This window comes from Eptesicus fuscus, chromosome 19 (genome assembly GCF_027574615.1).
Source record: "Eptesicus fuscus isolate TK198812 chromosome 19, DD_ASM_mEF_20220401, whole genome shotgun sequence".
Classification (NCBI taxonomy): Eukaryota; Metazoa; Chordata; class Mammalia; order Chiroptera; family Vespertilionidae; genus Eptesicus; species Eptesicus fuscus.
Window position 1 is genome coordinate 26,590,463 of NC_072491.1, and position 17,634 is coordinate 26,608,096.

Sequence of the window (17,634 nt, forward strand, 5' to 3'; positions counted from 1 at the left end):
TCAATAGAAGGGAACCGGAAGTGCGTCAGCGGCGCGCGGCTGTTTTGATATGGGATCGGAGCGGAGAAACCCGGGCTCAGCGCGGGGAGAGATGGATCGGTACCTGCTCCTGGTCATCTGGGGACAAGGAAAAGTCCCCTCGGCGGTGGGTGGGGAGCCGGAGCGCCCGCCAGGGCCGTCGTCCTCTGAGGGTACCGAGAAGCAGCCAGGTGAGTGCTGGGCTGAGAAAGAGCGGGAACGGCTTTCGGGGGGCGGAGAAGAGATGTGAGTTTGTGTCAAGTTCCCTGGGGAGGGAGCTATGGAGTTGTCCCAGGCAGCTGTGACTCTATCGGGGATCGAACTGATGAGGGCTGAAATGTTTCATTATCTTCCTGGAAAAATAGGGACAACTTGGTGGATGCAAGATTTTGGCGCCCAGAAGTTCTTGGCAACAGTACAAATTTAATTGAATAAATTCTCTGTGCTTTAGAATTTCTGCTTTTTGGAAATATTTGCATTCCATAGGTATATCTGTCCTCTTGTGTTGCAAATGCAGGTAATACAGAAAAGAACACGATGGAAAAGACTCTTAGTCTCTTAGAGTTCGCATCCTAATGGGAGGAGACATCCAACACATAAGTAAAAAACAAACAAACAAACAAAAAACTCACAAATCATAACTGTAAAACATATCTAACTGTTTGAGAAGGCACTGCGTTTTCGTGCTCTTGTCTAGACTCGGTATTGCACTTATTTGTTTGTTTTGATCAAGCAGGCATTTTGAGGAGGAAGTGTATGTGGTTGTGTATAGGGTGCTGTGACAGGGTTTCCTTTTCAGCATACTTTTTCTTTGGGGGGGATTTTGGGTATGTTACCTGGCTAGCGTGTACAAACCGGGAGCGTTTCCTATTTCCTCTGCTTGCTTTAGATAGATTATAACAAAACTTGAACAGAGCATATTTCTTTTATGTTCAACATGTTGTTCTTGAGAGTCTCTTGTGGTGAAATTAGAATAGGCCTCGATTATGTAACTCTTGAGCCCATAGTCTGTCATTTCCTTTTCAGACTTGACAGCAGCAAATGTTTATCACCTTCTGAAAAGAAGCATTTGTGCTTCAATTAATCCAGAAGATAGCACTTTTCCTGGTAAGTACAGCATGAATCCCTCTTTTCTCTGGCACAGCACTTACTGGTACTGGAAATAAACTTGTTTTCTTTTTTCTTTTTTTAATCACAGTAGCTATTTTTAGAATCCATTTACTAGTACATTAGACTTGAATATCACTTCAGCTCTATCACTTTTCTTTTTGCTGTGCTTTTGTCTTTTTTTTTTGTTTCCTTCTATCAATTCCCTCTTCCTAGCATCTATTTTTTAAAATATCAAGTGGATTTATCACAGGAAGACAGAAGGCAACACAATTACATCTTTTGCCATCTATGTGCAAACTGAATATAATTGGTAATAGGCACTTAGCATCTTTCCTAGCTTCCATGAATTAAGCCTCAGTTACTACATTTCTGCTTCTCTCTCCATTGAATCTAATTTCTATGCAGAGCTCTAAGTTCGTGCTTTTCTTACACTCACCCTGGGGAGAACTTAATTTCATATCCACTTGTAATATTCCAGCTCCAAGGAGAGCATCCTCCTTGTCTTAGGTTATAGTTACTCTTTATTCCCTTTCTAGCCAGACCTTCATGGTCTTTGAAGAGAGAATTGTTTCCACTAAAATGACTTGCACAGTTGTGTGTGAATCAATAGGAATACAGTGGGGGTTTTTCAGCATCTTTATGGTAGATTTTATTGTTTCAAATGATGATTAATAATACAGATTTTGGCCCTGGCTGGTTTGGCTTAGTGGATAGAGCATCAGTCTGTAGACTGTGGGGTCCCGGGTTTGATTCTGGTCAAGGGCGGATGCCCGGGTTGCAGTCTCGATCCCCAGTTGGGGGTGTGCAGGAGGCAGCGAGTCGGTGATTCTCTCGCATCATTGATGCTTCTATCTCTCTCTCTCTCTCCCTTCCTCTCTGAAATCAATAAAAACATATTTAAAAAAGAAAATCTAAGTGTTTATGGTGGCCCAGCTGGTGTGGATCAGTGGTTGAGTGTTGACCTATGAACTGGGAGGTCACTGTTCAATTTACCGCCCAGGTTGCGCACTGGATTCCCAATAACCAATCAATGATTCCCTCTCATCTTTGATGTTTCTGTCTCTCTCCCCCCGCTGCTTCTCTGAAATCAATAAAAATATATATATATATAAAAAAGTATTCATGGTGAGTGAATACATGTGTGTGTGTATAATGCACATTATATATATTACATATATAATTTGGACTACCTATATGTATCACAATTGTATAATTCTCTAAGTATATATGCTATAACATCTGCTTAATTGCGGTATGTCTTTCTTCTAATAAGTGTGATTTTTTTTTTTTTTTTTCAAGCCTGTTCAGTTGGCGGTATACTTAGCTCCAAGAAGTGGTTCTTTGCAGTGCAAGCCATATGTGGATTTTATCAGGTAATATAAGTTTAGAAATATAGTCATTAGTGAATGTCTTTATTAATATAAATAATTTCACGAACCCATCATTTAATGCCATCTTTTGATATATTAGTTTTGTAGTTCTGACTGGGAAGAGATACATTTTGGTCCAGAAAAAGATGAAATTGAAGATCTTCTACAAACAAATATCGAAGAATGTCGGAGTGCTGTTGAGTGTTTTGAGGAAGAAGATAATAATAGCAGGGAGTCCTTATCCTTGGCTGAGTATGCTTATATGCTTTTTATAATATCTTTAGTTCACATTAGATAGTATTTTAGCGGTAGAATGAAGATTAGATATTTTAGCAGCTACAGTAGAGGATTTTAGTTACTTGACACTTTCACCTTTTCATTTTGGAATACATTAGACGATTTGGGTTATTTGAGTAAAATTCTTTAAAATGCAAAAATTGGAGTCAGATAATACGTAGCACTTTAGCTTATATAATTGTAGGAACCATAAAAAGTGATATTTTAGTTAATATGCTCTATAATTATATTTTATAATGAGAAGAACCTTTAAGGTTAATAACTGGCATTCAAAGCAAACTGTCATTGTTATTTTGCTATTTGAGGCTGAAATATTATTTCTTCAATTTATATATATCTCCAGTATTTTAAGTACCTTTAAAAATTCATAAAGAGTTTTTGAGGATTAAATAGGTAATTGAGTTCACTTTTAGGTTTGTTTGTTTTTTTAATTGTACAATATATAAGCTGATTCAGGTGATAAAAGTGGTGATAATTTTTTTTCATGAAATATTCTGTCTTGACTCATAATCAATGCCTTTTATTTTAATCTTCCATATTGCATTACCAAAAACCACTTTTATTTACTTTAGTATTCACATATTATATTTCAATAAATTGTTACAGACTTTTAAAAATTCAGTTTTCTATTTTCAGATCAGATTTGTTTGTATTGATTAACGAAGGGAGACATTGTAGAACTGTGGAAAGAACATTGAACCAGGGGTCATATAACTAGTGTCTAGTTACACGATCTTGGGCCAGTCACTTAACTTCTGTGGTCCTTTGTTTCCGTATTTGTAAAGCGTTGAGATCCTTTCAAAGGATTATAAGGTATTTTCCAGCCTCAGTTCACTTATAACTCCTTATGTTTTCCACCACTACTACGTAATGATAGACAAGTCTAAAAGTAAATATTTCTACTAAATGGCCTAATAATTATTTCCACAAGGGGGAGCTTGAGTACTATACATTATCATAGATGCCTTAAGTTTTTTAGACAGTGGTGGGTTTATAATAAAGAATTTAAATCACTTCATAATAAACTATTTTGTGAAAAAAATTCGTCATATGGATCAAACTAATAGATTTTGAAGAATTTGAGGAGAGCGCCATATTTCCCAGTCAGGACTGTTATGGTGCTGTTCAGAGCAAAGCAGTACCCTTTACTAAACACTTAGCAATATCTTACTTTTAGGACTCAAAAAAATGCTTGATCTATTAGTTATGATTTTTATTTAATAAACAAGTATAATTTAGGGAGCTTATCTTTGTTATTGTTTGTTTTTGGGTATTACTGAGAAATTGAACTCAGGATTTGCATCCTGTCTTCCACACCTACTAATTATGTAACTTTAGGAAAATTCTTTCAATTGAGGACTACAATCCTATCTAATAAAAGAGTACTATGCAGATTGATCATCACTGCAACACACAATATAGCTGCCCCCATGTGGTCAAAGATCCTGCCCCCATGTGGACACAAGATGGCCACCACACGATGGCCAGCAGGAGAGGGCAGTTGGGAGGCACTCTGCCTGCAAGGGAGGGCAGTTGGAGGTGATCAACCCTGCAGGAGAGGGCAGTTAGGGGTGACCAGGCCGTCAGAGGAGGGAAGTTGGGGTCAAACAGGCTGGCAGCGGAGTGGTTAGGGGGTGATCAGGCTTGCAGGCAGAAGCGGTTAGGGGCAATCAGGAAGGCAGGCAGGGAAGCAGTTGGGAGCCAGCAGTCCTGGATTGTGAGTGGGATGTCCGACTGCCCGTTTAGGGATGTCCGACTGCCCAGTGGGATCGGGCCTAAACGGGCAGTTGGACATCCCTCCAGGGGTCCTAGATTGGAGAGGGTACAGGCTGGACTGAGGGACAACCCCCCTCCGTGCATGAATTTCATGCACTGGGCCTCTAGTCTATATATATAAAAGCCTAAGCAACTGTCCAACCATCCAACCGGTAGCTATGACGCACACTTACCACCAGGGGGAAGACACTCAATGCAGGAGCTGCCGAGCTGCAGTGACTTGGCAGCTGTGGTTCTTGGGTGACCCACCTGGAACCAGAGAAGAGGGAGCCCAATTCTGGGGTGCGTCACCCAAGATCTGCCCTCCCGCAATCCAGGACCCCTCAGGGAATGTCGGAGAGCCAGTTTCGGCCCGATCCCCGCAGGCCAGGCCAAGAGACCCTGCCTGTGCACCGGGCCTCTAGTAGTAATATAGTAGTACATCATGGAATTATCAAGAGGCTCAAATGAGATAGTGCATCTAACATACTTACGAGTATCTAGCACATAGATGCATTGGTATTTATGATGAGATATAATGTGTATGTGTTTTTGTTTTTCTAAATTACCCTTTTATTTTAGTCTATATGAAGAATCTGCAGAAAACTTGCATCAGTTATCAGACAAACTTCCTGCTCCTGGTAATGTATTATGACTGCTTTCAATTATTTGTATTGTATCTTATACTTCCTGTGAGTGAGTGATAAGTTCAGCCTTTATCCTTGGATTGTCACTTATATTTTTATTTTTTAAAAACATATTTTATTGATTTTTTTACAGAGAGGAAGGGAGAGGTATAGAGAGTTAGAAACATCGATTAGAGAGAAACATCGATCAGCTGCCTCCTGCACACCTCCTACTGGGGATGTGCCCACAACCAATGTACATGCCCTAGATCGGAATTGAACCTGGGACCTTTCAGTCCGCAGGCCAACGCTCTATCCACTGAGCCAAACCGGTTAGGGCTGGGTTGTCACTTTTAACTTTGAAATTCGAAATGAAAAATAATTCCTTAATTGAAGTTGATACAAAACATAGTTTACTACTTTAATAAAATACATTCTGGAGACATTAGAGTTCTCTTATTTGTTTTTATTTAGTGAGACAAAAATTAGAACTTAGAAAATGAAATACCCATCTGTTTCCTTATTTATTTGTTACTGAAGAAGAACCTTTCCACTACATACCAGTGTTTTACAGAGTATGCTCTATAGAACACTAGTCCCATACACAACTCCTGGAAGAAGAAGTTCTTTCACCTAGATAATTTAATAACATTCCTTTATGCTGTGAAGTCACTATACACATCGAAATTAAAGTTGTGCAGTAAGAGAAGCCCCTGATTCAGCATTTTTTTATAGAACCCATTTTTTCTTCCCCATAACAGAAATCATATTTTATGAAAACTGCATCATACTAGTTTTAAACTGTTTTTGTCTTAAATTCCACTTTCTTTGTGTTAATCAAGTAGCTGGCATCTAAAGCTTGGTATAATTTGCTTCCACAAGTAAACTTTCAAAGAGCTTTCTTTGAATGTTTTTCTTATTCAAGGTCATTTGTTAAGCAGATACTTGTTGTCAATTATATGATATGCATTGTGCTCCTAAGCTGAGTATACAGTGATGAGTAAAGCCTATGCATGTACTCCTTATATTCAAGATCATATTTTAGTGTAAAAGATCTTACATGGAAATAACTGAACACATAGATTAAAAATATATCAATTTTTCTAAGCAAAATGTGTCAAGTTCAAAATATGTACTGAAATATACAGTGAGACAAAATTGGTTTGGAAAATTATAATACTTTCATTATCAAATTTTAATTTTGCTTCTGTTTCATTTTGATTGTTCTGGTTCTTCAGTAAGTTCATAATTTTATGAAATTTAAAGTTTCATGAAAGTTATCTTTCTCAGGAACCAGTGATGTCAGTATAATTGCGTTTTCTGAGTGTTTTTGCTTTTTTTAAACAGAGTATTTATTTGAACATTACAATTTTATACTAATTCATTCCCCTTTCTATAACAAAGTTAAGTATAGAAAAATGTGATGAAATTGCACAGGATTGTTTTTTCTCTGTTCAGTATGATAGTATTGATGAGAGCAATGTGTGTAATTAACCACTGGTGCATAATTGACAAGTAATTGTGATGTAGTTAGTTGTTTTGTAGCACATGATAACTATTTCAAAATAACATGGCTTTGAATCAAATGATGAACATTTAAAAATTTTTAGCTCCTAAAGATGTGTATTGTTTTGAAGAATTTTAGAAATTAAAGATAAAATTCTCCTTTATCTTCTAGATAAACATAATAGTCAGTCGTTCATGGTACTGTTTTAAGGTAATTCAGATCTAACATTTTTATACAATTACAAAAATGCCTTTTTCTCTTTCTAGGTAGAGCAATGATAGATATAATACTGTTGCCCTCTGACAAAGATCCTCCTAAATTAAAAGACTGTTTGCCTACTGTTGGAGCATTAAAACATTTGAAAGAATGGTATTCAGCAAAAATTACCATAGCAGGAAATCATTGTGAAATGTAAGTATCTTTGTTCATTTGATTACTGTCTTTGTTGTCTTTTTACAATTAATATGTTATCCTGTTTTAATAGACTCAGCATTTTAAAAAGTTTTAATGTGACAAGATAGTTTTATATCATACTGTGAATGGAGATTAATTGAAAAGAATCTAGATTTTTCTTGTTTTATACTTGTACTTCTGGTATGTTTAAGTTTTTAGTAAATATTATCGATGCAAATGTACATATTTGCATTAATTTTCACAGTGTGCTTTTAAGTAGGCTTGTATTGTCCATTGAGCACCATAATGAATACTATGGATACATGGATACACTGGATTTATAATGTTATATTTGTTTTTTGTTTTCTGTGCCAATATAGAAATAAATACATACTGTTGTGTTCTATGACATTTTAGTAAGTATCAATTTCTATTATAGTTTGATCCTTAAAGAGTATTCAAATTAGGTTTATTAACTTCATGATTTTTTTTTCGTTCAACAAGTGTTTACTGAGCACTTACTTTATGCCAAGCACAGCAGTAGATGCTGCTGAGTTAAGAAAGTGAGATTTGATCTTTTTCATTGAAGTGAAGGAGAAACAGGAATGGTAATAGTCATGGTAGTCTGTGATAAGTGCATATGGGGACAATTTAGGAGGTTAGTTCTCTTTTTTAAGAAAAGGAATCAGTGAGTCTGTGTGTTTATGTGTATGTGTGTGTGTACATCTGATACACTTAAGCCAATACATATTAAGGTAAAGTCTATTTCTTCACCTGTAATATTAAAGGTAATAATTCAGTGCCTGGGGATGTTAGGATTAAATGAACATGTGATAGCAACTCACTCAGAGGCTGACTTAATGGGTATTCTATATTTTAAAAAGTAGATAAAAGCTACAATATGAATTTGCATTTTTGCCTGTTAGGTTTGTACTTAACTATAACCATTTAATCTAAGTAAAATATAAAACCCTGTATTTAATGATCATAATCTTTTTATTTATAGAAATTGTCAGAAAATTGCAGAATACCTTTCTGCTGATGTGGTATCTTTAGAAGATCTTGGAAATGCTGTTGACTCAAAGGAATTATGGAGGGGAAAAATTCAGATATGGGAAAGAAAGGTAAGTGGATTTCTCAGTGATCAGAGTTTGCAAAGCAGCCCATTCAGTTTTATTCATAACATAATTTAAATGAATCTTAGTGAAAATATACCTTATAAAGATGTTCTAGAATAGCACTGTAAATAGAACTTTCTGTGGTAATGGAAATGTTCTATCTGTGCTTATGCAGTATTCTACTAGCCTCATATTGCTACTGAGCACTTTATATGTGACTATTCAACCCAGGAACTGAGTTTTTAACTTTATTTTCTTTAATTAATTTAAATGTAAATAATCACTGTGATTATGTTTTGGACACTGTAGTTCTAGAATGTAATATGTTTTAAATATAGAATTTGACATTAGTTAACTGCATGTTGTTTAAGCTTCTTTATTTTATCACATACATAGGAAAATTATTTAGTACATAATCTCTTACCTATAATACCAGTTTAGGTAATCTCTGCCGTCTACTAACCAGTTCTCTGATTTTGAGCAATTCTTTTAACCTTGCTGGACCCCAGATTTCTTAACTACAGGTTGCGACTATCAGATTAGTTGGACTCTCTAATCTTAAATTTCTCTGAGGTTTCAATTCTGTTTGCCATTTCTTCTTGAATATTTTAGTGTATTTTATAAGTTGTGCCCCTGTTGAAGTAAATGTCCTAGAGTTTTGTATGTAGGCAAAACTAAAACTAAGTTTCTTGATATTTGTTCAGGGTGATGTGGAAACATGAGTAGGTCCTTGTGTTCCTGTAAAGGGTTATTGCACTTATTTATTTCAATTTATCCTTAATAAAAGTGTAATACAACCTCTAATAAGACTGCAGGAATTAATGTGGCTGGGTCCTAATTATTGATTTGAATGCTTTCTCATCTTAATCTTGGGAAGGTAAAATCTGCAGGTAAACCTTTCTGCAGTGGTTTTTAATTTAATTTACTAGGTGTACCGGTTAATAATGTGGATTTTTTTTTCAATAGATGGAGTTATACATACGTTGATATACACTGAGTGGCCAGATTAGTATGATCTCTGAACGCATAATAATCTGGCCACTCAGTGTATATCCTATATAATAAAAGGCTAATATGCAAATTGTCCCCTCGACTAGGAGTTTGACCAGCAGGCAGGCCGGCCAACTGCCCATGTCCCCTCCCCTGGCCAGGCTGGCCGGACCCCACCCATGCACGTATTCATGCACCGGGCCTCTAATACGTGCACGCGCACGCACGCGCACACACACACACACTGAGTGGCCAGATTTTTATGTGTTCAGAGATCATAATAATCTGGCCTCTCAGTGTATATATGCGATTTGATATGTATTTTTGTTGTATTGCTCCTTCAGATTACCACTTGTTCTAATTGATGGCACACACACTTTCTGAGCAGCACTTCAAAACCTACGAAGAAATGAAAAATTGGGTCTCTGAATGGTCTGTCTCAAAACAAGAAAAGTTCTATTGGGACGGTATCCACAAATTACCTGAAAAATGGGGAAATGTGTAGGTAGCGATGGACATTACTTTGAATAAAGCACTTTTGATGTTTCTCTTGAAATTATCGTGTTTTCTTTGACTACAAAATCCACATCATTGTGGTTAATAATGTGGATTAATTATTAACCGGTAAATAGTGTGGATTAGCTATTAACTGGCTAATAATGCGGGTTAACTATTAACTGGTTAATAATGCGGATTTTGTGATCCAAAGGAAACATCAAAAGTGCTTTATTCAAAGTAATGTCCATCGCTAGCTACACATTTCTCACATCTTTCAGGTAATTTGTGGATACCGCCCCAATACAACTTTTCTTGTTTTGAGGCAAACCATTCAGAGACACAGTTTTCCACATCTTCATACATTTTTTTAAAATATATATATTTTATTGGTTTTTTACAGAGAGGAAGGGAGAGGAATAGAGAGTTAGAAACATCAATGAGAGAGAAACATTGATCAGCTGCCTCCTGCACACTGCCCACTGGGGATGTGCCCGCAACCAAGGTACATGCCCTTGACCGGAATTGAACTCTTCAGTCCGCAGGCCGACGCTCAATCCACTGAGCCAAACCGCTTTCGGCTCTTCATACATTTTGAAGTGCTGCTCAGAAAGTGCATGTGCCATCAATTGGAGCAAGTGGTAATCTGAAGGAGCAAGGTCTGGTGAATATGGCAGGTGCATTAATACTTCCCAGGCAAGATCTTTTAATGCAGTGGTTCTCAACCTTCCTATTGCCATGATCGTAATGTAAATATCTGTGTTTTCCGATGGTCTTAGGCTCTACAGTCGCGACCCACAGGTTGAGAACCACTAGCAGGGTCGCCTAAGACCATCGGGAAAACACAGATATTTACATTACGATTCATAACAGTAGCAAAATTACAGTTATGAAGTAGCAACGAAAATAATTTTATGGTTGGGGGTCACCACAACATGAGGAACTGTATTAAAGGATCGCGGCATTAGGAAGGTTGAGAACCACTGTTTTAATGTGTCTTTAACTGGTTTTGAAGTGTGTGATGGTGCGTTATCATGAAGCAAAATTACTTTGCTGTGTCTTCTGGCCCATTCTGGTAAACCAGCATTCACAAGTATCTTGAGATGGAGCATGTTCACCATAAGCTTCCTGAAGTATACCATAAAGTAATGAATTAAAACTTCCTGCAAATGCTCTTTTTTTGGCAAGAAATTTGACATTTTCAAGCGTAAAAATATCTATGTTGTTAATACCTTCAGCAAATTCGACATATGAAGTTTTGAAGCTTGCTGTCAGTACAACAAAATAGCATACATATCAAATTGCATACATATCAATGTATGTGTAACTCCATCTATTGAAAAAAATTTGCATTATTAACCGGTACACCTAGTAATTTTTAAAAATATATTTTTATTGATTTCAGAGAAAGGAAGGAAGAGGGAGAGGGGGCTAGAAATAGCAATGATGAGAGAGATGAGAGAGAATCATTGATGGGCTGCCTCCTGTACTTCCCCTACTGGGGATCTAGCCCACAACCCAGGCATGTGCCCTGACCCTGAATTGGACTGTGACCTCATGGTTCATAGGTTGACACTCAACCACTGAGCCACACCGGCTGGGCTCTGCAGTGCTTTTAATGTAAACAGATCATATAGCCACCTGGAAGTGTGCAAGATACGATTAGCTTGGAGAATTCCTTTTGTATAATTTTTCTGAAACTACATGTTTTTATACAGACAGATAATGACCAGTTATTTTCATGTGATTCTGTTATTCTTTTCCATATCTCCATTGGATGCTTTTAAAACTTGAAATGTGTGTGTGGAAAATAGCTTTTAGCCTAGAGGAATTATAGTGATTAAGGACATAGATTCTATAGTTAGATTGCCTGCATTCAAATCCCAACTCTGTTTCTTGGTAGTTTTGTATGACTGTTGGGTAATATTTAGCCTTTTGGTGCAACAGTTGTCTTCATCTGTAAGACAGGGATAATAATAGCTTCTAGCTCATAGATTTTTATGAGAACTAAATTATTTAAAGTACAAAGTAACCACTCATAAGTGTTAGAGATCATTGTTGTTACCCTTGCTATTATTAGCAACCCTGCTATTACTACTTCTGCAGGAATTGATCTTTCATCAGCAGCTTCTGTTGTTGCATGAACAAATTCTGTTTTTGCAGAACTTCCAGACTGGTAGGAAGCCAGGTATTGAACAAGTATATGCAAAGGAAGTTATTTGGTTCTGTGGTTGTATAGAATGGACTTAATATACTTTCACAGGCTGGTGAAGGGCCAAGGAGAGCTTTTCATGAAAAATTCATCTGTGAGTTGAAATAAGTGGGATTTATACATAAATGGAACCACACTTTGAGCTGAAGAAAGGAAAATAAATTTACATAGGGTTTTCCTCCCAACTTTTACATTGCAATAAGATGTATTCATCTTTGTAACTTTATTCATGATGTCTGTAATTTTTTTCTCTTGATTTCTTTTTAGTTTGGATGTGAAATTCATTTTCCTGAATTCTGTTTAAAGGGAGTTACACCTAAGAGTTTTAATGCATCTAACTTAAATACTTGCTTTCTTGACAAAAAGATAATTCCATCGAAGGATAAAACTTGTTTGCCAAAGGTAATCTATGTTTAATTAATTTTGCAGTTATCCATTCATGCATATTTTTGTCCCTATGAGATAATTTCGAATTATAAATTCACATTTACTAATGTGTTTTTATTGTTATAATTAAGTGTGTAAATTATACTGGGTTATCACATTAAATGTGGGCAAAACTATTGTTTTAGATTTTAAAAAATACTGTTTTAATGAAATGGGCCTAACTTTAGATTATAGACCTGCAACTGCCTTTGGCATGGATTTTACTATGTGACCTTTCTTAGACTAAAAAGGTCAGAGAGTATGATGCAGTGGAAAGAGGAGAGGCTTTGATGTTAGGCAGACCTGGGTTTGAAACCTAACTCTGTCACCTATGAGGTGTTATAACCTTGGGTAGATTGATTAGCTCATTTGTGAAGTGGAGCCAATAGTAACACACTTATCTTACAAAGTTATCCTGAGAGTTAAATGCGGTGAGAAAATAGCCTCTGACACAGTACTGGACATATGCTTCATTTACTATGTTTAAAATGTTAGGTTTTTGTCCCATATCACCATAGATTTTTTTTCTTAAAATGCAAGTAAGTATAAAGAATAAAAATTAAAGAGAAGAATAATAATTAATTGGCTTTTCTTTTACATTGGAATAATAACATAAGAGCTATGCATGTAGAAGCACTCTAGAAATTCACTTTAAAAGGCCTAATTCAAGAATGTGCAAAATATAACAGTCATAACGTTATAATAATGTCAAATGGATGGGTGTTATTTTCTGATCAAAGGGTAACACGAAAAAGCGATGGAAACACATTTCCCAATAGCTGTTCAGAATTGATTACTTTAAGCAACTTGTCATGGCCATCTTTCACAGGAATATTAAATTCTTTTGTAAAGATTAGGAACATAAGGTTGGTGATCTCAACTTCTCATCTTTGGTAGTACACCATTTAAGTATGAATAGCATATCTAACTTTTGCTGCAATTGAAGAGAATCTTAGGGTACAGCCTCTTCAGTAAATGTAAATCTCTCAGTCTCTCTCTCTCTCTCTCTCTGCCACACACACACACACACACACACACACACACACACTACATATATATATATATGTATGTATGTATGTGTATATACACTGTATATGTATACAAATATACTCACACATAATCTTACGTGGTGAAATTACTCAGCCTTATGCGAGTCTAAAACTTTGTGTTGGTTCCTCAAGATACCTTCGCTTTTCTTTGCCCTTCTTCTGAAGCACTCTAGCCCCATCTCTTGAAATGCCTGCCCTTCTTCATTAGCTCACTCCTAATTTAGTTGTTGGCTCTACCCAAAGAAATCCTGCCATGTTATTTCTCCGAGTGGAACTTTGTTAATTAGCACTCTTGGCTTCACTAGTTCTCCGTTTAATTTTAATTTTTTAAGTATTTCCTCCAAGGATTTTTTTGTTTGTTTGTTTCAGCATACCACTCAACCTGAGTTCATCCTGAGTCACCTTTCTTTTGCTTTCTCAGTCTTGCAGATTCTTATTTTTTTTTTTTTAAATATCCTAGTTTCTTGGGTTGTCTGTCTTGCTGAGGATAAACAGGAAAGAGTGGTAACTTTTCCTTTGTTGCTTTCCTCTTTCTATAACTCATTTTCTCCCTGTTAATATCTTTCTAGTTCCTGAGAAATTTCCATGTCTGTCTCTCGGCTCTGATATGTAGAATTGAAATGGAAGAAATCCTTGTTTGCTATAGAGGATGAAATGTGTGTTTGGCATTATGTATAAATACATGCTTTTTAAGATTCATTTTAGAGTTTTAAACTTTAATCACTAATTTGTTCAATTTTACTTTATAGTATTTAAAGTATTATATAATATTAATTTTTTTTCTAGGTTTTCCATTATTATGGCCTTGCTTTAGAATTTGTGCAGATGATAAAATTATCAGACCTACCCTCCTGCTATCTGTCGGACATTGAATTTGAGTTGTATCCTTTCATTTATATCTTCATTTTAGATTACATATTCTGTGTTGGGTAGAATGTTTCCTTGTACCACTCCACATTAAATGTTTGACTGTGCTGTTTTATATAAGAATAGTATTCAGTGTACTTTTCATTGCCATTGTTTTAAGAAAAGTTCTACAACTTGCAAGAAAATTCCTCCCCTCAAGTATTGTATTTATACTTCTAGATGAGGCAGAAGATTTCCTGATTGCTACTTATTGCTTATGGGTTTGGGAGGAGGGAGAAGTGTTAGGAATACACAGAGAAAAACAGTAATTTTCATATTCCGGAAATGCTCAGTTGTTTCTCTTGCCATCAGCAGAATGGGTATGTGCCAGTCTATTATATCTGTTATATAGTGAAGTAAATATGAATGTGATCATTTATATCTGTAAATATTCAACATATTTTAAATTCTCTCTTAAGAAATGTAATGATTTTTAGAAATACACTTAAGAACAGGATACTTTGTATAAAAAAAGAAAATGTTGGCTGAAAACGGAACATTAGCATAGTGATCTAGAACTTTTGTTCAGAAGTTACAGTTTTTACAAATCTCTTGTTTCTAACATTTATAGTGATACCATTCATACTAACACTATTTCTTGGTATATTTTCATAATCAGAAAAATAATTATCCTTAAGGAAAGGAGTAATTGTAAATTCCTACAGTTAAAATTTTTAATAAATAAATTCAAGAACCTTGTGAGTTGGAGAATCAAACTTGTAGTAGGGAGTAGAATTGTTTTACAGTTGCCATTCTTTCATTTCTTTAACTCCTTAGTACAGAGAACTGACAAAAAACAGTACCAAGAAGAACTCCATGTTATTGTTGGAGCAGATTTCTTCTCTATGTGGCAATGTAGGGAATGTGTTTTGTTTTGTTTTGTTTCTAGCTCAATATTTAACAATATGTGAGAAAAGAGACTATAGTTTATGAATCTGTTTTTGAGTTGATTTGGTTTCTTTACTATAACATGATTTAGGGTCTAATTTATATTAAGACACTTTGGACTTTTCATAATAACTCCAAAGACCTTTGCAGACATGAAGTGTTGTTTTGTTTTTTAGAAGAACTTTTCAAAAATAAACTTCATGGTGAGATTTAGAAATGTCATTCATGTTTGTAGCAAATGTTTAGTCAAAAAGAGATGTCTCAAAAACATGGTCACTTCTTTGGCCTATGGGTCCAGCCACGTTTATATCAGGCTATATGTTAGGCATTGAACTTCATTTAGCATCTCTCAACTGTGAAATTATAATTATAATGATTATGTAATTGTCAAGTATAACTGGACCCTGATCTGGCATGGTCACATCACAGTCTTTGGGTCATGCAGTTTTGCCATGCATTTAGGACTTTGAAGTCTTATTTATGCAAGAATGAAGAACTAGGACTTAGTACTTAGAAAATTACACATAGATCTTTTATACTTAGTGATTATTTTACATTGCTAAATGTTTTTAATGTCTAATTCTTGACTGTGTAAAATACATTTGACTTAAAAAAGGTTATGACTATAATAAGGAAAATAAGCACATTTAATTTACCTTATTTTTCTCCTAATACACTTATTTTTATGTCTGTTAATTAATATATAAGTAAAAGTAATAAGCAGTAAAACTAGCACATTAATGCATTATTTGAGTATCACATCTCTTGTAACCCCCATCTATGGAGGACAGTTAAAAGTGACTTTGCATCTACATAGGACATTTAAAAGTGATTTTGCCTTAGATTTAAAATTTATGCCAAATGCCCCGACTAAAAATTTCCCCAGCGTTTAAAAAATATATATACACACATATATATGTATATATATATATATTGGGATGTGCTGACTGTTGTAACTTGTGTTCTAAATTAACTGGCAAAATGCTACTTTGAGAGTTGCAGTTTGTTTATTCAGTGTTTAATCAAACTGAGACTTTACCTAAATATATTATAGTGGTTTTTTTAAAACAAATATTTAATAAGCATTTGTATGGCCAGCCCTGGGAATACAAAGATGACTAAGTTGCGTTTGCTCATAAATCAATGAGAAGCTGCTGTATGTTTCCTGGCATGTGATTCATGGTTTCTCTGCATTTTGTATTTATTAGCATTAAATCTCTAATTTCTAGGAACAGAAGTTTTGAAGTTGCTTTCTAAATTATTCTAATTTTGAAGCCAGAACAATAATCCATCCAATCAAAACGTTACAAAATTATGGCTGAATATGACAAAATCTTTTGATGATAGAATTTCTGGCCTCTCATTAGTTTTCAGAAAAAGAAGAAATTATACCCGTAACCTGAACTTGAAGCAGATATGTGAATAACAAGGTTTTTAGAGATTTATAACCAAAAAAGCTTATAGCTTTGAAGAACTTTCTCTATTTTTGTTGTCTAGTCTTTGGCTTTTTGGGGGGAGGCAGGGTGGAAGAGGGGCATTGTTTTTGTTTTTTAATGGAGTTACTGGGAGAGAGCATTACTAAATACATTTTATGTAGGTGAAATATGAGAGGAAAATTGTCAGATGATACTACTTAAGAATTAATCTCAATGTGCAGTCACTAAAAGTATATTCTGTTTTCAATAGGTTGGTGCACTTTTTGTATTGCCATGTACTATTAGTAACATACTTATTCCACCTCCCAGCCAACTCAGTTCAAGAAAATGGAAGGAATACATAGCTAAAAAGCCTAAGACAATCAGTGGTAAGTAGGAAATATTTAAGTTGTTTCAGTGGTACGACATAGAAGCAATATTTATCAAATGTTCAGTGGAGATCATTTTTCTTTATGGGAAAATAATATGTATTACTACTGATTAAAAAGGATCCACATAATTTTAAGATTTTGTTTATATTCTCTCTAACAACCAACTATAACATAAAGTATATACATTCAAAAAATATCAGTGATCTCAGGCAGAACTTGGGGGGGGGTGGTTTGGAGACACTTTGGGAATAAAATTTATTTTAAAAAGTGCTTAAGTTATTATACAGTATATTAAAATAAAGTTTCTGTGCTCTTAACCAAGATGTCATTGTAAAAATGAAATTCGTATTTTTTTAAAATAAAAACAGATGATTTAAATTCAAACCCTAGTATTTCCTGAGGTAATTGAAGCTCAAATTGTTAGTAACTTGCCCAAAGTAACACAGCTAACGTGTGTTCTTTCGTACTTTGCTTTTTGGAAAAGTAAAGAAAGACTTTTAATAGACTTTGTCCATTCAGTGTGAACCAAAATGTGTGCCCCAGTTTTTATCAATTCCTTAGGTTTACCATATTATCCCTTGATGAAATAAAATACATACATACATATGTATTAGTTTGAACCATATGGTATTGTTGGTATATCAAAAATTGTTAAATATCAGCAATT

General features: G+C 35.1%; 1 protein-coding gene across 1 annotated transcript in view; it reads left to right on the forward strand.

Annotated features, from left to right (window-relative positions):
- Positions 1-68: 68 nt before the first annotated feature.
- Positions 69-17,634, forward strand: part of MTBP (MDM2 binding protein) — a 54,669-nt gene continuing 37,103 nt past the window's right edge. Inside the window, exons 1-11 of the mRNA XM_054708565.1 lie at positions 69-209; positions 1,045-1,125; positions 2,428-2,501; positions 2,599-2,750; positions 5,133-5,191; positions 6,950-7,094; positions 8,083-8,200; positions 12,159-12,293; positions 14,153-14,247; positions 15,055-15,127; positions 16,847-16,964. Coding sequence (XP_054564540.1) covers positions 92-209; positions 1,045-1,125; positions 2,428-2,501; positions 2,599-2,750; positions 5,133-5,191; positions 6,950-7,094; positions 8,083-8,200; positions 12,159-12,293; positions 14,153-14,247; positions 15,055-15,127; positions 16,847-16,964 — 1,168 coding nt within the window. The 5' untranslated portion in view covers positions 69-91. The remainder of the gene's footprint in view (positions 210-1,044; positions 1,126-2,427; positions 2,502-2,598; positions 2,751-5,132; positions 5,192-6,949; positions 7,095-8,082; positions 8,201-12,158; positions 12,294-14,152; positions 14,248-15,054; positions 15,128-16,846; positions 16,965-17,634) is intronic.